This window comes from Cydia fagiglandana, chromosome 23 (genome assembly GCF_963556715.1).
Source record: "Cydia fagiglandana chromosome 23, ilCydFagi1.1, whole genome shotgun sequence".
Taxonomy (NCBI): Eukaryota; Metazoa; Arthropoda; class Insecta; order Lepidoptera; family Tortricidae; genus Cydia; species Cydia fagiglandana.
The window spans coordinates 8,973,131-8,999,592 of NC_085954.1; the positions used below are offsets into that span (position 1 = coordinate 8,973,131).

The 26,462-nt window shown below is 42.5% G+C and overlaps 1 protein-coding gene across 1 annotated transcript in view; it reads left to right on the forward strand.

Moving 5' to 3' along the window:
* The window catches only part of LOC134675924 (neutral alpha-glucosidase AB), a 33,918-nt gene that overhangs the window by 6,142 nt on the left and 1,314 nt on the right, over positions 1-26,462 (forward strand). Inside the window, exons 4-19 of the mRNA XM_063534269.1 lie at positions 1,502-1,607; positions 2,663-2,743; positions 8,738-8,849; positions 9,527-9,671; positions 10,119-10,256; positions 12,500-12,608; positions 13,612-13,751; positions 15,330-15,517; positions 16,613-16,755; positions 17,767-17,864; positions 18,441-18,563; positions 19,376-19,541; positions 20,770-20,906; positions 21,841-21,953; positions 23,228-23,385; positions 24,328-24,441. Coding sequence (XP_063390339.1) covers positions 1,502-1,607; positions 2,663-2,743; positions 8,738-8,849; positions 9,527-9,671; positions 10,119-10,256; positions 12,500-12,608; positions 13,612-13,751; positions 15,330-15,517; positions 16,613-16,755; positions 17,767-17,864; positions 18,441-18,563; positions 19,376-19,541; positions 20,770-20,906; positions 21,841-21,953; positions 23,228-23,385; positions 24,328-24,441 — 2,071 coding nt within the window. The remainder of the gene's footprint in view (positions 1-1,501; positions 1,608-2,662; positions 2,744-8,737; positions 8,850-9,526; positions 9,672-10,118; positions 10,257-12,499; positions 12,609-13,611; positions 13,752-15,329; positions 15,518-16,612; positions 16,756-17,766; positions 17,865-18,440; positions 18,564-19,375; positions 19,542-20,769; positions 20,907-21,840; positions 21,954-23,227; positions 23,386-24,327; positions 24,442-26,462) is intronic.

Genomic DNA, 26,462 nt, shown 5'->3' on the forward strand with positions numbered 1-26,462 from the left:
GCTATTCATGTGGACGACCCGTATTAGCTCTTGCGTCCACGACGTTTCGCGCGCAGACAAGTTCGGACTTGTGAATGTGTCGTTCGATAAACGTCAGGGCGTACAATTCAAATTTAAGATATATTGATAAAAATTATCACGTATAATTATAATACTCACAATATATAGGTGAGGCTATTTAAGTGGTTGGCACTGTATTATCTTCAATGGACGCCATCGCCACGCCATATCATTGTGATTGACGTTGCTTGTCACGCCTTAAACATAACAAAATTCGCAATACATTGCGTCTTAGAATAAACTTTAAAGTGTATTAAAAATCAAACCACAAGTTATTTTTAAAAGTTGCTGAACAAATGTTGGTCAGTATGAGGAGTACAGCCTACAGTTTAGTTTTTAGGGTTCCGTACCCAAAGGGTAAAACGGGACCCTATTACTAAGACTTCGCTGTCCGTCCGTCCGTCCGTCCGTCCGTCTGTCACCAGGCTGTATCTCACGAACCGTGACAGCTAGAGTTGAAATTTTCACAGATGATGTATTTATGTTGCCGCTATAACAACAAATACTAAAAACAGAATATAATAAAGATTTAAATGGGGCTCCCATACAACAAACGTGATTTTTGACCAAAGTTAAGCAACGTCGGGAGTGTTCAGTACTTGGATGGGTGACCGTTTTTTATGCTTTTTTTTTTCGTTTTTTTTTTTGCATTATGGTACGGAACCCTTCGTGCGCGAGTCCGACTCGCACTTGCCCGGTTTTTTGCTCGTATCCACACTTATCTTTCGTCGATAGCGCAAAGAGTGTGAAGTGCTCTTTAAATCTAAACTACGGGATGCCATACATTTTTTACCTGTTACATTGATGTTTTGTTTACAAACACAATATAACAACATTTGAAGGATTCAAAAGTACTGTTGGCATAACAGTACTATAATTGTTTGTGACGTCATCATTACCATTAGGTATCAGTATCGTTTGTTTTCATTAGTCAATCAATTATAGGTATATCTAATATAGTCTTACGGTAAAAATTAAAACATTTTAAAGTTTCTATGATTATTTTACTTCCGCTTAACAATACTTATGAAAGAATGGAGGAGGCATTTACCCTTAGAGGGGCCTCATAACAAAGATATGGATATGGTTAAAGTTATAAACTGAAAATACATTGTGAAGTGAAAAATAAAGCTGTGCTGTAATAATAACAATATTTATAAATGAGATGAATTTCCATGGGGTTCCGGCGCGCACAAGTTCGGTGGTGTTCGCAGAAATCGCGAAGCGCCTGGTCGACGTAACTGGTGACGAAAAGAGCTGGCGGCTACCTCGCACAACGTATCAGCATTGCGATACAGCGACGAAATACCGCCAGCATCCTTGGTACAATGCTATTCTATTCTAGATTTAAGCTAGTTAATATTTTCGTTTAGTAGTACCTACCATTGTATATATCTTGTATGTAAAAAAATAATTGTTTAAACTCTTATATGTATTTCAGCTTGAAACTGGTATCAAGCGCGAAAGGCGTGGTGACGGTGGTCAACGGGCAAGGCCATAAGGTCCTCATCACGGCGGAACCCTTAAAGTTGGAGTTCCTTGATCAGGTATGTTTTTAATACGTCTAGTTAAAAAAATCGACTATATAAATTATTGCACATTTTTATCACCAATAGTTCTCAAATGTTTATTAAAGTATCATTTTATATTATTAATAATTGGGGCTCTGTCATCAGTATAGGAGAATTTATACTTAACTCCTACCTTGGACTGATCATTTGGTATTCATATTGACCAGTGTATTTTGACCAATGGTTCCTCGGTTAATTGTGACGGTTAGCAAACGATCATTCTACGAAAATTAAATCTGCGTATCAATGCTCTGCGTACTCACCAGTTTTGCAGACGAATACTCAACGTAATACGATTCTGCCAATGGTTACTCTACGAAACCCGATAAAAACATATTTTTTATCGGGGAATCAATCATCATCATCATCTCAGCCATAAACATCCACTGCTGAACATAGGGAGGCCTTGGATCTCCATACGTGCCGGTTGGAAGCGACCCGCATCCAGCGTCTTCCGGCCACCTTAACAAGGAATCGGGGAATCAATAGGGCACCGTAAAAGTGACTAAACCCTCGAGTCGCCAAGACCGGAATCCAAAAACCCCGAATAAGATATGATTTGGTTTCTCATTGCCTAAAAGTCTATATATCTATCTCTTAAGCCCTTTTATTCTGAGTTAGAGGTTAGAATATGTTTCTTGGCTCAGTGTGCCGCTTGGCAAAGGCCTCCAGCTCTTTCCATTGGGGTCTGTCGTGGGCCACTCTTCTCCAGTTCGGGCCCGCTGTGAGTTTGAGTTCATCCTCCCATCTTGTTCGAGGTCTCCTCTGGCAACCGTGTGCAACCTCTTGGGTACCAATCCGTTACGATTTAGGCCCCCCCCACATCTGGCGTCTTTCGAGCGTCGGCGTCTACAATTCTATGGCCGCTGCTCGACGCAACGTCGACGCAGCGTCGACGCAACTGCGCAGCGACGTCATTTTCCATAGCGCTGACCAGACGCCGACGCTCGAAAGACGCTAGATGTGGGAGGGGGGGGGGCTTAGTTCCATTTTTCCTGATCCTGAAAGCAATGTTATTTTTATTTCAACAGGCCGGCGACGTGGCAGTGGTGGTGAACGGCAACGCGCAGCTGTTTGTGGAGCCGCTCAAGGTCAAAGAGGAGGGTGGTGACGTGAGTGTTGTCCTGTCTCGCGAGTAGCTGGAATCTAGTATTCTAATTCAGCAGTTGAGGCCGATAATGAAGCCCCTACACCGGAGAACTGAGGTTCGAGTGTCTGAGAGGTCCCCAAATGTCAAATAGGATATAGTAATGACTGAAGTAGCATGACAAATACGAACGTTTCCGAGAAAATACGATGGATAATAAAGGCTTGCTACACGGTCGCCGACAAGCCTTCTAACCTCAGACGTCAGACGACCTTGGTCTGTCCTTGGTCAGTTTTGGTCAAATTTTGTTGGTAACAACTGTCTACACGGTCCGGGACCGGCCAAGGCCACGCGGTCTGGGGGCTTGTCGGCGACCGTGTAGCAAGCCTTTAATTATGAACAAGCCAAGCTCCAAGTGAGCCGTGGCAAAAATGTCCAGACAACACTACACCAGGAAGACTATAATGAGTAATATTAAATACTAGATTCCTTCTAATCCAGCTTATTGTTATATTTATTGTCACTGCATTGTTTGTCTATTATTTGTTGTGTACAGTTACTTGCAATAATATGATACACAACGAAGGCCGCAAAAATATCTGACACGATCTTATTTGTAGAGCCATAAGAGCGTGTCACATATTTTTGCGGCCTTCGAAGAGTAACATATTATTGCATTGCATGTGACTGTCAACGGTTGACACGACTCGCAGTGTATTTCGCGCGCACCAATTAGCGCGAGCGATCGAATTATAACAATTTAGTGGCTCTCCATCCAGAGAGAAGGGTCCTTATGCTTCATCCGCCATAAGGCCGTTTCAATTAGAATTTCTGTTGGAATTTTAGATGGAAAAGTCCTTATTGCATTTGAAAAATAAGGACCCTTCTGTGATGCAAAGCCACATTTGATCGTAACATGTTTTTTAAAATACTTTTATTCGTTAAGACCTCGTGTTTGGAAGAATCTTCAGTAAACCGGAAATGTCGCGCGATTGACTAAAACAATTTAGTCTAAACCGTAAAATTATTCAATCTTCAGTTTCTTATTCAAAGTTTCTAGTTTCTTATTCATGTATGTGTATATTGAGTTCAAAGACCTTTGTATATGCACATGTAATTGCTACAATGTAGTACACTTATCTACACGTGTACCCGTTGTTTATTTGCACATATCATGAAACAAAGGATTATCTATTCGAATGTTCCGTGACCAAGGGAAATAAAATAGGGATTCATTTATATATAAAAAGACAACGCGAGCTTGACGCGTCTTTTAATTGAAAAACACTTTTTAAAAATCTGTAACTATTACTTATGAAAGCAAAATTACCATTTTTCTAATGCTAAAAAAACGATCTATAGTACCTGCGTCATTTTTTAGATTTAGCTGCCGTATTTTAACCCAACCTCCCTGTTTGATCAAGATCATTAATGTTATTATTATTCGAGATCGTCTCTTCCTCACGATCGATAATCAATTTTGTTATTATTTTCGATCCTTCATCTCCCGGTTATCACTTATCGCGTAAACATCTATATCCCAATACGAACGCTGTATCAGTCACGTAGCGATAAGCGAGATCAATGACTACGAGAGTGTGTCAACAGGTCAATGACAGCGATAACGGAGAAATTTTACGTCATTTTTAATTGCTAACATTGATTTAACTTACATGAGACCGTGCGACTTGCAATCTGGAGGTCGCGGGTTCAAACCCCGGCTCGTACCAATGAGTTTTTCGGAACTTATGTACGAAATATCATTTGATATTTACCAGTCGCTTTTCGGTGAAGGAAAACATCGTGAGGAAACCGGACTAATCCCAATAAGGCCTAGTTTACCCTCTGGGTTGGAAGGTCAGATGGCAGTCGCTTTCGTAAAAACTTGTGCCTACGTCAAATCATGAGATTAGTTGTCAAGCGGACCCCAGGCTCTCATGAGCCGTGGCGAAATGCCGGTATAACGCGAGGAAGAAGAAGAAGAAGATGAAGAAGATTTAACTTACATCATTGGCTTTTTAGTAGTCACAGAATAAATAATAGTACTAGCAAAGACATATGTAACTTCGTATAAGATGAATAAAGTCTAAGCAAAAAACGTGCCTCGGAAATCAAGAAAAAGTCATTCTCGGACAGATGGCGCACACACCTTTGGCCTATGCTCGGCTAGATGGCGTGACGACACCGTTTCATATTTAACAATTTTAACACATAGCTATCAGTGAATGAACATGGGTCAAAATGATATCAAAATAATAAAATCATTTATCCATATACACCGTGAAATTTTAATGGTTGTTTTCCCGCGGCAGGGCGATTTGCTATCGGTAGTACTTTCGAATTATGATAGACAAACTAATAAATAAACTGTTTTCCAAAAAAAAAATTACAAAAAAAATAACCTAAACTCGAACAAGCGAAAAACAATAGTAACACACTTTAGACTGTTCCTTCTTGGTTCCTTCACGATTAACAGTTGAAATAAAACCTTTTTATTAGTTTGATCTTGCCATTACGTTGTGTCAACTTTGGTAAATAGAATAATTACATCCTCTTCGCTTATTAAACTAATGTTATAACAGAGCCTGTCAATGTCATCAATGCTATTTCTAGTAAAATAGATCGACATTACGAATATTCTAATTTAGAGTACGTCGCGATGGTGCAGCTGTACGCTACGGGCTAACTACGACTCCCACGCCGCCCGGCGACTTTACGCGGAACCGGACCATTTACAGTCGCTGCGTCTTCGGGGATTTTAAACCCCCAAGTTCCACACGGACGAACAATTGTCGCCGCAATACAGCGGCTGCTTAGCCACGGGCAGTTTCAAACGCCAGCACATGCACAGGGCAGAGGTCGGCCGGCTGCTTACAATGCAGAACTCGACGAAGAGATCATCGAGTACTTCGAACAAGATCCTCGTTGTAGTACACGTATCGCTGCGGCTTTTTTCGGCGTAAACCAATACTACGTGTGGAAAGTGCTAAACCGAGAGGGACTACATCCTTATCATTTTCGGAAAGTGCAAGCCCTTCACGAAAACGATGGGCCAGCTAGGGTAGCTTTCAGTCGGTGGTTGCTCGATAACAGGAATGCTAACATTTTGCGGACAGACGAAGCAACATTTACGCGAGTGGGACTTTTTAATCAGCACAACGAACATTTTTGGGCTTTTAATAACCCACATGTAATCCGCGAGTGTACTCATCAAGTGCGGTTTAGTGTAAATGTGTGGGCTGGGATAGTCAATGGCTACGTTATTGGCCCTCATTTCATAGTTGGAAACTTGACCGGGGGAAGTTATTTGGAGTTACAGAACGTTATCCCTGACTTATTAGACGACGTTCCGCTAGCAGTGTTAGTAGATCTTTACTACCAGCATGACGGGTGCCCGGTCTCACTATCAGCGCGCCGTGCGGGCCCACCTTGATGCCGTGTTTCCCCGGCGCTGGATTGGGCGTGCTGGGCCCGTGCCTTGGCCAGCGAGAAGCCCGGACCTTACTCCGTTGGACTTTTATTTGTGGTTTGAGCTAAAGCGCCTAGTGTACCAGCGGGAATACGAAAATCAAGAAGCGTTAATAGTGGCAATAACCGACGCTTTCGATGTTATTAGACGTGACAGAGACACACCAATATCATTGAAATAAAATCAAATTAAACGTGCCAGATTGTGTATTGAACGTGACGGATTGCAGTTCGAACAATTATTGCGGTATCGGGAAGTTTAAGTGTTTGTGTAAGTTTTTGATCATTAAAAGCTTGATCTTAACTTGTTATGTTTACTTTTAAGGATCTGCAAACTAACTGCACGTAAAATGTGTGAAGGAAAAATAAATGGAACTACTTTTTAGGTTATTTTGTTTCATTCACTCAAAAGAATTAGGTAGGTACTACTGCAGTGCTACTACTGGTGTTAGGTCACTTTCGAGTTTCATTCGACACATTTATAAATCTGGCATTTCTTAACATTATTTAAAAAAAAGATTACACATCGACTGTATATCGATAGCAGAATCATTTCGTTGCGGGAAGACAACCACTAAAATTTCACGGTGTATATATACATTTTTTTGATAATTTTATACGTCTTTATTTTGAGTTTTAGTCGTGTGTCGATAGATGGCAGTAAATTTACAGTGACTACAAAATTTACTATGATAGGACCCCTCTATACTATCTATTCTCTTTGGTACTAGGTACAGAACACTCACTCTCTAACGAAACGCGTCTGTTACGATCAGCTAGGTGGCGACAGCGCTACGCGCGGCTTATGGCTAGCCACCAAAATTGGTGTGGAACGGATGTACTTGTACCTGTTGCAAAGCGACGAAATCGCGGAGTGAGCCACGCCTGGCATAGTAGAGAGTTTGTTTCATTATCTCGGTGCTCCCAAACTAATTTATCAATTCATGTTAAGAGGGAAGTGTAGCTTCTGACAAAGCGCCAAAAACATAACCTCTTAAGGCCCAGCCATACAAATGAAAGATCCAAAATTTGCCATTGAAATTTGAAGCTACAATGTAGGAAATAGAGTTGACTTTTCGTTGTTGGAAAATAGAACGAAACAAAGCAAAAGCGACTCTGTTCCTATTGACTACTAAACTCCTGTCAACTAAATAGGTACTATAGGTAGGACCTTGGGCCTTAGGAGGATATAAACACGACCTTATTGTCCCATTATACGTATTGATATTTTAGACCTTTACTGGACATGCTTACGCTATTTATTAGCAATAAAATGTGATAATTGACTGATATAGTTTATAGTACGGCACGTATCCACCTTTTGACCTGTGACCGGGTCGGCTCAATTAAATGCCTATTAACATGATTAATCTACATACTGTTGTTATCTGTGTTCTGTTCTTAATTAATATGTAAACTGGGAGTTCTGGTACATTTGTGTTTGAATTTCCGTTGCTAATTATAATTATGGTGCTCGATGCCTAAGGGCCCCCCCACATCTAGCGTCTTTCGAGCGTCGGCGTATACAACTCTATGGCCGCTGCTCGACGCAACGTCGACGCAACTGCGCAGCGACGTCATTTTCCATAGCGCTGACCAGACGCCGACAGACGCCGATGCTCGAAAGACGCTAGATGTGGGGGGGGGGGGGGGCTAAAGGCCACCTCACCCACACTAGCGTCTCCAGAACGTCGGCGTCTAGCCAATTCTATGGCTGTTACTTCACGCAACAGCTCAGCGACACCCACAGACAAAACATCCTCCAGTCTGAGCATAGTCGCGCTACCCCCTCTGCCACGCATACGGTAATTTTACTCCACGTTCGAGTCGAAAGTGTCTTTGTGTGACGTCCGTGTCTTTGAACGGACCAATCACGGCACGGGATTTCGCTCACCTCGCACCCCCGCATTTTTGGCATCATCGGTTGCATGAAATAATTGCTCTAAACTCGGTCTAGAGGATTCCTAGTCTATGGCGACACCATTTACTTCAAACGATGCTAGTGTGGGGTGGCCCTTATGCTTTATGTGCATAAGGACCCTCTGATGGAATGCTACATATTGTTGGCGCAACATAAGTACTCGTACGAAGACCGGTTGACGACACATGACGTCACACACATACGTCACGGCTCCCCGTTCCCCGTACCTACATTAGACTGCAACTTACAGCCGAAGCGGCTACACATATCGTTATAGGAGCATTCCACGGGCTGTCCCGTGCAAACGCATTTTATTTCCTATGTTGCGACTTTTTTCTCGGCATTTAAAGCAGGCGATTATATTTCTGTGCATATTTTTGACCATTTGTCATAGAAAAGGAAACTCTTATACCTCTAAATCTTCAGAAACTTCGCGTTTGTACGGGACAACGGTAGACAATTTCATGGAATGCTCCTATATAGATTCCCAAAAACCTAAACGTTACTTGTATCTAGTTATTAAGTTAATAGAAAGAAGATAGTACTATCCTGGAGTTTCTTCATTACCGCAAGAGCTTAAATTGAGGAGTACATCGAACACATATGTTAATTTAGTAAAATATTCTACAGGAAGACGACAGCTCGCGTGGGGAGAACTTCAAATCTCACCACGACAGCAAACCGCGAGGCAACGAGGCAGTTTCACTCGATGTCACCTTCCCCGAGGCCGACCATGTCTACGGTAAGAAAAACAATAGTTGTTATACAAGGGAGTAAAATTGAAGGGATGTTTACAAAAACAACATAACTGCTTAGAGCGGTTAACACTTTTTTAAGAACATTGTTAATCGTTTCAGGTGTCAACCAGTGTAGTCAGTTATGTTGCTTTTGTAAACATCCCTTCTATTGTTGTTTATGATTGTTTACCCACTGAGACTCGACCTAGCGAAAATGTTACTACAAAACTTGCTATGCTTGTGTAGAATTTTAAGATTTTTACAAATTTTAGAAATCACAAGAGGGAACCAAACTTTTCTTCTGAGTGTAATCCATTTTCAGGGTTCCGTACCCAAAGGGTAAAAACGGGACCCTATTACTAAGACTCCACTATCTGTCACCAGGCTGTATCTCATGTATACCGTGATAGCTAGACAGTTGAAATTTTCACAGATGATGTATTTCTGTTGCCGCTATAACAACAAATACTAAAAACAGAATAAAACAAATATTTAAGTGGGGCTCCAAACGTGATATTTTACCGTTTTTTGTGTAATGGTACGGAACCCTTCGTGCGCGAGGCAGACTCGCACTTGACCGGTTTTTTTACCTCACCAGTTCACAGTTCAGAAACATGCCGAGTTTTATACTTTCTACCGTTCTTTAGATTTTTTTTATAATACTAATATTTAATGTCGGCAGGTATCCCCGAGCACACGGATAATCTCGCCCTCCGCACGACGAGCGGCGGCGAGCCGTACCGCCTCTATAATCTGGACGTGTTCGAGTTTGAACTCGACAGCCGCATGGCGCTGTATGGCGCCATCCCCGTCATGTATGCGCATGGGTGAGTTTTATCATAGCTTATAGACGCTTGCAACTCTAGGGGTGTCACATGATTCTCAAAAACCCTCCCTTTTGCCTTGAAGAACCCTGGAATTTATAGGAACGCCGAAAGGATACTCGTAGACCGAATGTGATGCTTAAGAAGATAAGTAAAGCACCTGTAAGCCCCAGTGTAACTAAATGTGTACACATATGTGCATAATTGATTTGCATCGTATTTTCTCGGAAACTTTCGTATTTGTCATGCTACTTCAGTCAACCTCAGTACTTTTATACCGAGACTGACTGAAATAGCAAGACACGTTCGTACGTTTCCGTGAAAATACGAAGGAAAATAACTATGCACTACATCTGTACTTACATATTCGACCTGCAATGTAACCTGATTCTTATATACAATAAAAAACTTTGATCTTTGGACGGTCCTAACATGACATTTTGTTGGCAGCTCCAAGCGCACCACTGGCGTTTTCTGGCACAACTCGGCGGAAACGTGGGTGGACGTGGTCAACCACGCGGAGGGCACTGTCGTCTCTTCGCTGGTCAATCTGGTCACCGGCGGGCAGAAGAAACAAGTCGATGCTAGGTAAACACTATTTTTAAATGACTACTCATACATAGTAAACAACTGTTGAAACGTGGGTGGACGTGGTCAACCACGCGGAGGGCACTGTCGTCTCTTCGCTGGTCAATCTGGTCACCGGCGGGCAGAGGAAACAAGTCGATGCTAGGTAAACACTATTTTTAAATGACTACTCGTACATAGTAAACAACTGTTGACACGTGGGTGGACGTGGTCAACCACGCGGAGGGCACTGTCGTCTCTTCGCTGGTCAATCTGGTCACCGGCGGGCAGAAGAAACAAGTCGATGCTAGGTAAACACTATTTTTAAATGACTACTCATACATAGTAAACAACTGTTGAAACGTGGGTGGACGTGGTCAACCACGCGGAGGGCACTGTCGTCTCTTCGCTAGTCAATCTGGTCACCGGCGGGCAGAGGAAACAAGTCGATGCTAGGTAAACACTATTTTTAAATGACTACTCATAAGTACATAGTAAACAACTGTTGAAACGTGGGTGGACGTGGTCAACCACGCTGAGGGCACTGTCGTCTCTTCACTGGTCAATCTGGTCACCGGCGGGCAGAAGAAACAAGTCGATGCTAGGTAAACACTATTTTTAAATGACTACTCATACATAGTAAACAACTGTTGAAACGTGGGTGGACGTGGTTAACCACGCGGAGGGCACTGTCGTCTCTTCGCTGGTCAATCTGGTCACCGGCGGGCAGAAGAAACAAGTCGATGCTAGGTAAACACTATTTTTAAATGACTACTCATACATAGTAAACAACTGTTGAAACGTGGGTGGACGTGGTCAACCACGCGGAGGGCACTGTCGTCTCTTCGCTGGTCAATCTGGTCACCGGCGGGCAGAGGAAACAAGTCGATGCTAGGTAAACACTATTTTTAAATGACTACTCGTACATAGTAAACAACTGTTGAAACGTGGGTGGACGTGGTCAACCACGCGGAGGGCACTGTCGTCTCTTCGCTGGTCAATCTGGTCACCGGCGGGCAGAAGAAACAAGTCGATGCTAGGTAAACACTATTTTTAAATGACTACTCATACATAGTAAACAACTGTTGAAACGTGGGTGGACGTGGTCAACCACGCGGAGGGCACTGTCGTCTCTTCGCTGGTCAATCTGGTCACCGGCGGGCAGAAGAAACAAGTCGATGCTAGGTAAACACTATTTTTAAATGACTACTCATACATAGTAAACAACTGTTGAAACGTGGGTGGACGTGGTCAACCACGCGGAGGGCACTGTCGTCTCTTCGCTAGTCAATCTGGTCACCGGCGGGCAGAGGAAACAAGTCGATGCTAGGTAAACACTATTTTTAAATGACTACTCATACATAGTAAACAACTGTTGAAACGTGGGTGGACGTGGTCAACCACGCTGAGGGCACTGTCGTCTCTTCACTGGTCAATCTGGTCACCGGCGGGCAGAAGAAACAAGTCGATGCTAGGTAAACACTATTTTTAAACGACTACTCATACATAGTAAACAACTGTTGAAACGTGGCTGGACGTGGTCAACCACGCGGAGGCCACTGTGGTCTCTTCACTGGTCAATCTGGTCACCGGCGGGCAGAAGAAACAAGTTGATGCTAATAGGTAAACACTGTTATCAAACTACTATTACATAAACAAGTAAATTGTTGAAACGTGGGTGGACATGGTCAACCACGCGGAGGGCACTGTCGTCTCTTCGCTGGCCAATCTGGTCACCGGCGGGCAGAAGAAACAAGTCGATGCTAGGTAAACACTGTTATTAAAATTCTATTCTAAAGTAAAAATTATGTAAACGCAATTTACCAAAAATACGTGAGTGGACGTGAAATAAATTGAACGTGTTCGTTTTGTTTTAATTTTATTATAATAAATCTTAATTTCATTATAAAAATACTCTGGCAATTATTTATGTAATGTTATGATTAATTTTAATGTACTTACTAACATGTAGCTATAATGATATGGTACCAACTACTAACAATGTTTTATGGCATTTTTTAATATTCTGAAATAAAGATTTTAAACTCTCGCGTTTCGTACACATATTTAAATACACTAACGGGTCTACAGCGATATAATTTCATTGTTTTTACCTTAAATTCCGACATTTCATCTGAGTTGCACCAACTGTGTTCACGGAAAGACCGTTTTTCCGTGACCACACTTTCGCGGTAGACCCGTAAGTGTAATTAAATAAAGATATATTATTTTAGTTTTCTATAATTTTTAATATTTATTGGCAGATTCATGAGCGAGTCCGGTATCGTGGACGTGTTCGTGATGCTCGGCAACCGGCCTAAGGACGTGTTCAGGCAGTACACACGGCTCACCGGAGTAATGCCCTTGCCACCCGTAAGTATAACATTTGATATACACATCGGTTACTTACACGCTAATTCTGGAGTCAGTTCAGTCCAACATTTTGGTCAGAATGACGAGAGAATTAACGTGTAACACTCGGACTGATGGTCTGGACTGATGAATATTTAATATTTTAGTTAGTCCATTTTGAATGACAGAAAACTGATAGGAGACTGATCTTGTAACCTGTTTGTGTCATTCTCGCGTCAGTCACCATATTAGACAAGACTGATGACTGTTGCGTTCTGTGTCCAAACGGCGACTGTGTCGTAATTTTATCAGTCTTTTGTCAGTCTGGACTGATCGTGTAACCGTATCCATTTTCCGTCATTTTGGCATCAGTCAAAACTCGAATAAGTCTTATGACTGAACTGACGCCAGAATTAGCGTGTAACCGATGTCATAGCGATAACGCAATACAAACGTACTGAATAATCATATCACCATAGTAAAAAAAACGCTAGGCCAAAGGTGTGATGCAATCTTTTCGAGCGATGGCGCCATAACCTTCAGTCTACTCGATGGCGTTAATATTAATATTTAACAAGTTAACATATCAGCGAAAGAATAAGGATCAAAGTCAAATGGCGTTAGTAGCTAATCTTCTGTCGAAAGATGGCAGTAAAAGTACTGTGGCTACATAAGTTACCATGACAGTATAACTCTTTATACACTATATTCTCTTTGGTATTATATTTATAGTTCGTTTATTTTAGCCTTAGAAATAAGGTAAACAATTTTGACGTGTCTTTTTATTGAAAAACACGTTTTAAAAATAAGTCACGCCAAATATGTAACAATTATGAATCTAATACGATCATTTATATTCTTCTGCTTTCATAAGTAATAGTTTCTGATTTTTAAAAAGCATTTTTTAATTAAAATACATGTCAAGATCGCTTACCTTCTTTCTAATTCTAACAACACGAACTATAGTTGCTAATAACATTCCAACCTCCAAATTTTCAACAAGTAAATCCATATGTCCCACCAGAAATTCTCCATCGCGTACCACCAATGCCGCTGGAACTACGTGGACGAGAATGACGTGCGACAAGTGGACGACAACTTTGACGTGCACGACATGCCGGTTGACGCCATCTGGCTCGACATCGAGTACACAGACAGAAAGATGTAAGTATGTACATATATAATGTTGTACAGAATGACGTGCGACAAGTGGACGACAACTTTGACGTGCACGACATGCCGGTTGACGCCATCTGGCTCGACATCGAGTACACAGACAGAAAGATGTAAGTATATACATATATAATGTATAGAATGACGTGCGACAGGTGGACGACAACTTTGACGTGCACGACATGCCGGTCGACGCCATCTGGCTCGACATCGAGTACACAGACAGAAAGATGTAAGTATATACATATATAATGTTGTATAGAATGACGTGCGACAAGTGGACGACAACTTTGACGTGCACGACATACCCGTCGACGCCATCTGGCTCGACATCGAGTACACAGACAGAAAAGATGTAAGTATATACATATGTAATGTTGTATAGAATGACGTGCGACAAGTGGACGACAACTTTGACGTGCACGACATGCCCGTTGACGCCATCTGGCTCGACATCGAGTACACAGACAGATGTAAGTATACATATATAATGTAATCGTCGTGTATACTCTGTATCTTTAAGTATTTAAATTAAAGTAAACAAAATCTCTCAAATGGCTCCTTAAGCCAGTTGAGGGTAAAGTGTCATTCTATGGAACTTGCTAACTATGTAAACAAACCGCCATATTGAAATTGTCTCTGAATGATGAATTTACTAGTGACTTTTGTTTACATAGTTAGCAAGTTCCATACAATGATACAATGTATGTGTTAAAGTCAGGTCATGCAGTGACTGATCCAGGCGGTTTTGTATTTGGTTGGTTAATCAATAATCAATAGATGGGCAGACAATACATTATGTCGACGAGTACCCGTATCTGGGCCAATTAGTCTCCTTCAGCCATAGACAGGATAGAGAAGTCGAAAGGCGGATCCAAAACGCGTGGAGGAGCTATTGGTCTATGAAGGAGCTGATGAAGGGCGACCTTCCTCTGACCTTAAAACGGAAACTCGTCGACATGTGCATTCTGCCTGTCCTAACCTACGGTGCTCAAACGTGGTCACTCACCGAGGCGCAAAAGACCAAATTGAAGGTTTGCCAGAGAGCTATGGAGCGCAGCATACTAGGGGTAAAACGGATTGACCGAATCCGTAACTCTACGCTGCGCTCAAAAACGCGCATTACCGATGTTGGAACTAAGACCGCCAAGCTGAAATGGGACTGGGCCGGCCATGTCTGCCGCATGCACCCACAGAGGTGGGCCAAAATAACCACGGTATGGGTGCCGCAAGACGGGCGAGGATGTGGTAGGCCCAGACGGAGATGGCGGGACGACCTGGACGCATATCTTAACGACTGGCCGGAGATTGCCCAAAATCGAGACGAATGGAAATCAAGGGGGGAGGCCTTTGCCCAGCAGTGGGACACCGTATAGGCTTATATAAATAAATATAAATCAATAAATGTTACAACTACCCGAAAATATACAATTTTTTTGTTTACTTCTATTTAAATACCTAAAGATAGAAAGATACAGACTATAGTACCCACAACACGAGCCTTATAGAGCTTATAGATTAGGTCGATCAATGTAAAACTGTCCTATAACATTTATACTTTACCCCTAGGTACTTCACTTGGGACGCCGAAAAGTTCCCCCATCCGGCCGACATGGTCGCCAATTTGACCGCCAAGGGCCGGAGGTTGATCGCCATCATCGACCCCCACATCAAGAGGGAACCCGGATACTTCCTACACGAAGACGCTACCGAGAACGGGTACTATGTGAAGGACAAAGACGGGAAAGATTATGAAGGTTAGTACACTTTTACTACATGGCTCCGTCGTTTTGAAAATATTTCAATATCTGAATCTACAAAATATTCATTAAATTACCGAATCAGCTCACAAAATTTCGTGAGACACCTTACTACACGAATACGCTACCGAGAACGGGTATTATGTGAAGGATAAGGACGGGAAAGATTATGAAGGTTAGTATATTTATCGATCTGTTAGATTTATAACGCACGATAGTACATGGCTCCGCCATTTTGAAAATATTTCATAATTAAAATCTACAAAAAATCGATTTAATTATCGAATCTGCTCATAAAAACTTCATGAGAATCGATTGAGAAATGAGACCTGTAGAGGAGCATATATTACGCCCAAAGTTTCCCCATCCGGCCGAAATGGTCGCCAACTTGACCGCCAAGGGCCGGAGGTTGATCGCCATCATCGACCCCCACATCAAGAGGGAACCCGGATACTTCCTACACGAAGACGCTACCGAGAACGGGTACTATGTGAAAGATAAGGACGGGAAAGATTATGAAGGTTAGTGTATTCTTGATAGCGAAGGGATTCGATTGTAAACAGAACAGGATACGGTGCCATACTCGCATGTTAGTACCTACTACTTTAGAGGAGCATATACTACGCCCAAAGTTTCCCCATCGTGCCGAAATGGTCGCCAACTTGACCGCCAAGGGCCGGAGGTTGATCGCCATCATCGACCCCCACATCAAGATCCCGGAGCCCGGATACTTCCTACACGAAGACGCTACCGAGAACGGGTACTATGTGAAGGACAAAGACGGGAAAGATTATGAAGGTTAGTATACCTACTTACGTTCTGTTAGATTTAGAACTCAGGATACCACATGGCACCGCCATTTTGAAAATATTTCATAATTTGAATCTACAAAAAAATCGTATAATTATCGATTCTGCTCACAAAATTTCACGAGAATCGGGTGAGAAATGCGACCTGTAAAGTAGGTAAAATTGTGTTGAAAAAATTGCTTGAGAAAAATTGCTTCACAATTGTCTAGGAAATTCAATAGGGCTTCGTGGGGAACTTAGTAAAAACCTAGTTCAGGTGTTAAGTCTTAAAAATTGTCTCCAGGCTGGTGCTGGCCCGGCTCCTCCTCCTACCTGGACTTCTTCGACCCTCGCGTGAGCAAGTACTACTCTGAGCGCTACCAGTTCAAGAACTTCCCCGGATCCAGCAAGGACGTCCACATCTGGAACGACATGAACGAGCCCAGCGTGAGTGATATGAACCTTACTACGTTGAGTTAAGGTCTCTCTTCGCTCGGTCAGCAAGTACTACTCCGAGCGCTACCAGCGCAAGAACTTCCCCGGATTCAGCAAAGACGTCCACATCTGAAACGACATGAACGAGCCCAGCGTGAGTGATATGAACCTTAAAGGTTTTCGCTCGGCCAGCAAGTACTACTCCGAGCGCTACCAGTTCAAGAACTGGGCTGGATCCAGCAAAGACGTCCACACCTGAAACGACATGAACGAAGCCCAGCGTAATATGAACCGAACAGAGTAATATGAAGCTTACTACGTTGAGTTAAGGTCTTACTTCGCTCGGTCAGCAAGTACTACTCCAAGCGCTACCAGTTCAAGGCCTTTCCCGGATCCAGCAAATACGTCCACATCTGGAACGACATGAATGAGCCCAGCGTGAGTAATATGAACCTTACTACGTTGAGTTAAGGTCTCTCTTCGCTCGGCCAGCAAGTACTGCTCCGAGCGCTACCAGTTCTGCCAAATTAAGGGTTAAGTGTGTCCGATTATTTATTTAAGTTAATAATATCTGGAGCATTGCTCGGAAAACATATAAACGCTCAAAAGTGCGCGTTTTCCCAGAGATAAGACCTATATACCGAAAACCCCCATATAGTAAATTTAATCGAAATTGTTAGAGCCGTTTCCGAGATTCCCAAAATATACAGTGTGTATCAGAACGAAAGGCCAAGAACCATTAATGTTAAGGTCATACTGAGCCACTCTTACTATGGGACCAACCCCGAAATCGCGGAAAAAAAATTGACACTCCCATAGGAAATTTCAACATCAGACCAGCAAAATGTATGAAAGATCCATTTTTTTTCCGCGTATTCGGGGTTGGTCCCATAGTAAAAGTTGCTCAGTGTGACCTACACATTAACGGGTTTGAGTAAATGTTTTTCGTTAGTTTACATACTAATTGTAAGTATACGTATATTTAAGTTAATATGAAGATAATATAATTATAATGTTGAACAGGTATTCAACGGTCCTGAAATCACCATGCCCAAGGACTGCCGCCATTACAAGCCTCCCCAGGACGGCCACGATGGACTCGCCTCCTATTGGGAACACAGGTATTGTTACAATTAGAAAGTGGTTGTAACACCTTAAAAGGAAAGGGGACGACCGGTTCTTCATACAAAAGTGGACTACGTGTGTATAAAGAACCGGTCGTCCATTTTCCTCTCTGTATATTGACATCTTGGAAACAATTTCAATTATGTCATCAAATATTTTGATAATCAATGAATCACCGTATTAATTGCCTCTTCTTCCTCGCGTTATCCCGGCATTTTGCCACGGCTCATGGAAGCCTGGGGTCCGCTGGGCAACTAATCCCGAGAATTGACGTAGGCACTAGTTTTTACGAAAGCGATTGCCATCTGATCTTCCAACCCAAAGGAGAAACTAGGTCTTATTGGGATTAGTCCGGTTTCCTCGCGATGTTTTCCTTCACCGAAAAGCAACTGGTAAATATTAAATGATATTTCATACATAAGTTCCGAAAAACTCATTGGTAGGAGCCGGGGTTTGAACCCGCGATCTCCGGATTGCAAGTCGCACGCTCTTACCGCTAGACCACCAGCGCTTCATTTCGGCTTGAAAGAAAAGTACCATCAGCTATAAAACCTTGTATCATTTTTTTTCAGACACGTCCACAATGAATACGGTCTAGCGCACATCAAAGGCACTCACCAGGGCATGTTGGACCGCGCCGACGGCAAATACCGGCCGTTCATCCTCACGCGTTCCGCGTTCGCCGGCACTCAAAGGTAAAGCCAGACAAGCAAGACCATGCCAACAACTAGGGATTGCAATCCGGTCCGGCGGATCCGGTAATCCGGCCAGATCCTGCACATTTTTCAAGTTACCAGATCCGACAAAATTCACCGGATCCGGTCTCGGATCCGGTAACGTGAATCAAATCTCTAAAATATAAAATAACAGCTTAAAACACTGCTAAAATTTAAAAGTCCTCGCCAGTATTCTAATTTTCTCGCTCGCAAACAGCAACACAACAACTTGTTTGTTAGTTGACGCCAGTCTTCTAGCCGACGAAATATGTGTCGTCGTAGCGTTAGATCAACAACTAATTTTAAAATATTTTTTAAGACTAGACTTATATCGACCGGGGTATGAACCGTGATTACCTTTTGTATTGTTGTCGAGCTCCCGATATTTCGACGCAGTTACATGCATCTTGTTCACGCGTAACTGATGATAGCGGATGGTCCCCGACTCAAAGGCTACGGCCGGGGACTTATGATATGTTCACCTCCTAACTAGTCCAAACAAAATACGGTGTCAAAAATTGTTCTAGCATTTCCTTGTATACCTCCTTATTACTTGGCCTATAGTTCGTTTTTTTTAGCATTAGAAAGAAGTTCGCAGAAGTAAGCTTGTGGTTCCGAATCCGGCACTTTTAGCGGTAATAATTTGAAGTAAATTATATGTATTGACCATGCTACATTAGATAATTCAATAATTATTAACAATTAAAGAGCCTAATAAAAATTGCACGCTTGCTTCTGTGGAGTTCTTTCTAATGCTATAAAAAACGAACTATAATAATGTATTTTTGTAGATACGCAGCCGTATGGACAGGCGACAATATGGCGGAATGGGGTTTCCTGGCCGTCTCCATTCCCCAGTGCATCTCGATGTCCGTAGCCGGCATCAGCTTCTGCGGATCCGACGTCGGTGGATTCTTCAAATATCCTGAGGCCGAGCTGATGACGAGATGGTACCAGGTTAGTGATACTGATATACCCTCCATTCGGCTGAGTTACCGCTTAGCTCAATGTTACCCTCTCTTGGGGCAAACTAACCCTTTTTTGGAACAAAATTATGGTCATTGGGGCAACGACAACATGGCGGAATGGGGTTTCCTGGCCGTCTCCATTCCACAGTGCATCTCGATGTCCGTAGCCGGGATCAGTTTCTGCGGTTCCGACGTCGGTGGATTCTTCAAATATCCTGAGGCCGAGCTGATGACGAGATGGTACCAGGTTAGTGATATACCTTCCATTTGGCTGAGTTACCGCTTAGGTCAATGTTACTCTCTATTGGGGTAAACTAACCCCTTTTTGGATCAAAATTATTCTCAATGGGGCAAAGTCATCACCCATTGGGTCTAATTTATCCTCTATTGGGGCCAACTAACCCCTTCTTGGATCAAAATTATGCTCATTGGGGCAACGACAACATGGCGGTATGGTGTTTCCTGGCCGTCTCCATTCCACAGTGCATCTCGATGTCCGTAGCCGGTATCAGCTTCTGCGGTTCCGACGTCGGTGGATTCTTCAAATATCCTGAGGCCGAGCTGATGACGAGATGGTACCAGGTTAGTGATACTGATATACCTTGCATTCGGCTAAGTTACCATCCCTTAAGTCAATGTTACCTTCTTTTGGGGCAAACTAACCCTTTTATGGATCAAAATTATGGTCATTGGGGCAAAGTTACCACCCATTGGGTCTAATTTATCCTCTATTGGGGCCAACTAACCCCTTCTTGGATCAAAATTATGCTAATTGGGGCAAAGTTATCACCAATTGGGTCAAGTTACCCTCTCTTGGGTTACCATTCTCCGTTGGGTCGTAAGTACCAAGTGCAACCCTTCTCATGTGTCTCGATGTCCTTCTTTATAATAAACTTGTGTTTTACTGCAAATCTTCTACTGTTCGCGGATATACTTGCAATTGTAATTGGTCTATAGTTCGTTTTTTTAGCATTAGAAAGAACTTGAGAGAAGGTAAGCGATCTTGACATGTCTTTTAATTGAAAAACGCGTTTTAAAAATCAGTAACTATTACTTATGAAAGCAGAAGAATATAAATGATCGTATTAGATTCATAAATGTTACATATTTGCCATAACTTATTTTTAAAATGTGTTTTTCAATTATAAGACACATCAAGATTGTTTACCTTATTTCTAATGCTCAAAAAAACTCCATAAATTGTGTTTTTGTCACAGGCGGGTGCCTTCCAGCCGTTCTTCCGCGCTCACTCGCACATCGAGACCAAACGCCGCGAGCCCTGGCTGTACGAGCCCGCTACCACGGCTCTGATCAGAGACGCCCTGCGCAGGAGATACGCGCTCATCGACTATTGGTATGTTGTTTAACCTCACAGGCGGGTGCCTTCAGCCGTTCTTCCGCGCTCACTCGCACATCGAGACCAAACGCCGCGAGCCCTGGCTGTACGAGCCCGCTACCACGGCTCTGATCAGAGACGCCCTGCGCAGGAGATACGCGCTCATCGACTATTGGTATGTTGTTTAACCTCACAGGCGGGTGCCTTCAGCCGTTCTTCCGCGCTCACTCGCACATCGAGACCAAACGCCGCGAGCCCTGGCTGTACGAGCCCGCTACCACGGCTCTGATCAGAGACGCCCTGCGCAGGAGATACGCGCTCATCGACTATTGGTATGTTGTTTAACCTCACAGGCGGGTGCCTTCAGCCGTTCTTCCGCGCTCACTCGCACATCGAGACCAAACGCCGCGAGCCCTGGCTGTACGAGCCCGCTACCACGGCTCTGATCAGAGACGCCCTTCGCAGGAGATACGCGCTCATCGACTATTGGTATGTTGTTTAACCTCACAGGCGGGTGCCTTCAGCCGTTCTTCCGCGCTCACTCGCACATCGAGACCAAACGCCGCGAGCCCTGGCTGTACGAGCCCGCTACCACGGCTCTGATCAGAGACGCCCTGCGCAGGAGATACGCGCTCATCGACTATTGGTATGTTTAATAGTAATTTAAATGCAAAAAAATCGGCTATGACAGACAGACAGACAGACAGACAGACGCACGAGTGATCCTATAAGGGTTCCGTTTTTTCGTTTTGAGGTACGGAACCCTAAAAAAATATCTCTACCTTTCAAATTGTACTTGTTTTACAAGTTACTCGTGTTGTCTTGTATTCTTGTTGTCATGAAAGGACTGGAAAAGAAAGAAGCTTTTTGCTTCATGCATATACACAGATTTTGAATTAGTGACGTAGAACGTTAGCAGTGATTTCACTTACCTAACAGTAAAATATTTTAGGTACACATTGTTCTATGAGCACTCCGTGGACGGGCTGCCCATCATGAGACCGACGTTCCACGATTATCCTGAAGAAGAGGAGACCTTCGACATCCAAGACCAGTATTTACTCGGTAAGTACCTGGATTTCATTACGTATTACATAAACGAGTATAATTAGTACTTGGTCATTCATCCATAGGCCTTTCAGTCTATTGCAGACTATACAAACAGTGTCAGGCAGGGCGACAACTTTTTTCATGGCTGTATAAGTCAATACGCGAGCGACAACCACGACCGCAAAACTGGCAGGTGTAGTGTGCCCGTGGCGAACAGATGTCGGGCTGATGACGCTTGGCTCGCTTACTTGCGAGTGTCTTAAACCAAGCGTCATCGTGGATTTTACGACCATCGAACACCAGTTTGCGCCACTTATCTCTGTCCTCGGCAAGCTCCTCCCATTTATGAACCGGGATGTTGAAGGAGTTCATGTCTCGCTTGACGCAGTCCTTATGCCGTAGCATCGGCCGACCGACACTTCTCTTGGCATCAGCTATGGCACCAAGCAAAACACGCCGCGGCAAACGAGAAGGTTGCATTCGATGCACATGGCCCGATGGGCATGTACTTGGTCATACTTACCAAAAATCTGTGGTAATTATATCATTCAATTGTTTGGACGCGTTCGGTTTGTAACAAAAGCCCTGTCTATTGAGCGAGTGAGAGAACGTTACATGTGTTAGGGAGAGACAGCATGATTTGTTACCTTGCGCTGTACCTTGTAGGTAGACCTAAACCAAAGAGAATAGAGTGTATAGAGACGGATTGTCAAAGTAAATTATGTAGCCAGTGTAAATTTACTGCCATCTTTCGACAGAACATAAAACTGTTAGAACGCCATTTGACTTTGATCCTTATTCTTTCACTGATATGTGTTAACTTATTAAATGTTAATATTAACGCCATCTACTCGACTATAGGCCAAAGGTATGGTGCAATCTTTTCGAGCGATGGCGCCATAATCTTCAGCCTACTCTCGAGTAGATGGCGTTAATATTAATATTTAACAAGTTACGAGTAACACATATCAGTGAAAGAATAATGATCAAAGTCAAATGGCGTTCTAACAGTTTTAATCGTCTGTCGAAAGATGGCAGTAAATGTACTGTAGCTACATAATTTACCAAGACAGTAACTCTCTATTTCAAATTCTCTTTGCCTAAACCTATTATGTATTCTGTGCGATAAAAATATTTTAGTCTTTTGGTGAACCCTTTTCTGGGTATTTTTGAAGTGTAATTCAAAAATATATTATTTGTCAAAAAATATCTTTTACTTTGAAGAATTGTGAATGGCTGGAGCAGACGAATTTACATATTGCTAAATAAATACCTATATACTTCCCCAGGCGATGAGTTCCTGGTCCGGCCCGTGACGGAGCCCGGCGTGACCAGCGTGAAGGTGTACCTGCCCGGGAAGGCAACCCGCACCCTCTGGTACGACGTCGACTCCTACCACGCGCACGCAGCCAACGGATACTTCACGCAGGACGTCAACATTGCCAAGGTAAATAACACGTATCTCACTACCATATACATTTCGCCAGGTGACAAGCAAAAGTCACTAACTACAAAAAAAATTAAACAAAAAACGACCTTTTAGTTCTAATACGGTTCACTATGGTTATAAACTTGTGGTGGTAGTTAGTGAGTTTTGCTTGTCACCTGACGATTTGTTCTAATCGAGTAACTGATATTTCTGCAGGTTATTTTCACCACACCAACTGGTAAAGGCTCTCTTGATTGTACAAAATTGATAGCAAGGTTGCATTTTATTCACATGTGAGGCAAAGTAATCAATCATCATGCAAATTTTGAGTTGTTTTCTTATGTTTGCTGGTAAAATTGACTTTTAAATGATGATTTTGGATGTTAAATATTTAATAACATTCATTTGGATTTGATTGGTTTCATTTTGTTTGATATTTTACATTTAATATTTGCTTCGGGCTGGTGTGGTGAAAAATTTTGTGTTTCACTCGGGGGCAAATTTTGTTTAACCCTCGTGCTTTGAAACCCTCGCAACACTCGTGGTTCAATTTTAGAATCTTTCGCTTGCTCGGTTATCAATATTAGCACGAGCGGTTAAATGACAAGTTTGCCCCCTTGTAAAACAAATAACTATTGTATTTCGTCGGGTAACAAGCAAAAGTCACTCAACACCATTGAAATTATTGGACAATAAACCGTGTTACAAATGTAATAAAGTGCATTATTACTTTAATTGTTTGATAGTACCTACTTAGCAGTGGCGGCGCGTCTATCAAAGCCGATTTCCACCGGCTTGCCTGTTTTTGGACGTTTGAGCAGAGTTGTAAAGGAAATAATTATGTAAGCCAAATTAGCCCCGGCTTGCCTATGGATATGTTTGACGCGCCGCCATTGGTACTTAGTGACTTTTGCTTGTCACCCGACGATTAGTAAAGTATGAATATTGATTTGTCTGTAGATCCCGGTGTACCAGCGCGGGGGCAGCGTCGTGCCGCGCAAGGAGCGCGTGCGCCGCTCGTCCGCGCTCATGGCGTCCGACCCTTACACCATCGTCGTGGCTTTAGATACCAACGTGAGCATATTATTTACAATACATATTATAAATAATAATAAATGAATAATAAATATTATTGAACAATTTTACACAGATCGACCTAGTCTCACAGTAAGCTCAATAAGGCTTGTGTTGTGGGTACTAGACGACGATATATATAATATATATACACATAAATACTTATATGCATAGAAAAGATCTATAATTCGGGAACAAATATTTGTGATGAACACACAAATAAATGCCCTTACCAGGATTCGAACCCGGGACCTCCTGCTTCGTAGGCAGGGTCACTACCGACTAGGCTAGGAGGCCGTTAAACATATTATGCTGCCAAAAAGCCTATCTCTAAAGAAAATTCATTGCTATACTGTATGCAATATTATTTGCGTTATTTGACATCTGTCACTCACAACAGCAATACAACGTAAAATGTCTTGCACATTTTTTTTTTTTTTTTTATTATGCATGGGTTTACTCATGGCCACAGACTAGCCGAGGCGTAGACGTGGCCTACGATGGAGCGAGCTCGCCCAGAAGGTGCCTGTTCACTCTTGATTTGAAGGTTGCCGGGTTATAAGAGCACGGAAATATAGACGCCGGCAAGGAATTCCATTCCTTGGCAGTGCGCATAAGGAAAGTAGAAGCAAAGCGCTTAGTGCGAATTGGCGGAATCATCCAACTCACATCATCGAAATCACAAAGGAAAACAAATGCACTGCGAACGTTTACGTTCTACGTCTTTTTTTTTAATTTTAGGGTTGGCCGGACACCACCGTTATGAATCGGTAGTAGTCTAAGTAAATCGATATGAATTTTTCATTTTTCTTTTAATAAAAGTAAGGAAAAGGTGGATAATTAACTGTAAATATGGATATATTTATCGTCACCTAACAGACAACAAATTTGACACAGAAATAAACTTTAAAATAGATCCCCAGTTAGTTTAGATTTTGACGATGGGTGCGACCTACTCGGTCGGTGTATTAAATGCATTTACCTTGCGGGAAAACCATATAATTCTAGCTTTATTTAAATCACAAATAAAAATTCATTATACGTCACAATTCGATACCTCAGTCTACGTGCTATCCAATCGTAATCGCTTGCTGTGACAATCGATTTGGGTTAGTTTCATCTCTATATACGTCAGTCACAATGTGTCAAATAACGCAAATAATATTGCATACAGTATAACTTATACTTTTTAGTTACTTTTTACTTACACCATCGTCGTCGCTTTAGATGCCAACGTGAGTATATTATTTATTTGACGACCGGTCTTGCCTAGTCGGTAGTGACCCTGCCTGCGAAGCCGACGGTCCCGGGTTCGAATCCCGGTATGGGCATTTATTTGTGTGATGATTGATGAACACAAAAGTGACTGAAAAAAATAATATTTCGACGATTCTCCGCCTCATCCTTTTTTGAAGTCTGTTTAAAATTGAGACCTAGGCTCTCCTAACATCTCTCGTGAGTGGCCAAAAATACGAAAACAATATCTTCCCTTATTCATAAAACTTTACGGGCCCGATTTGGTTAAATTATGTTTTATCCCTTTCTTACAAATACATAAATCAAAATGACAGATAAATACAAACCATTAATAGCTAATAGGGAATATTAGGCAAAGCTCTGCGTAGATGGCACCTTTGTGGCACATACAGTAAACAAACCACATTGACACATCACACGTCACGTCAATTACATGGCCTACCGCGAAACAAGAAAATCTAAATTTCGTTATCTAATCTCTCTATCACTCATGCATATTCGAGCGATAAAGAGGCAGATGACTAAATTTCGATTTTCGCGTTTACCGGTAGGCCCTTGTTAACAAACCGCCTTGATGTATCAATGTCACATTTTATTGTCTGTGAAAACTTGTCAAAAAACAGTTTAAGGCACAGTACGTATAAGTTAGCCTATGAATTTACTAAGTCAGTAGTGCTGCACTCTGGCGGCACAACATTGCATTAATATCCCCTATTCAGGCTTGTAGCGCGTTTATGAATAACGCCATTCGTGTGTAAAATTTG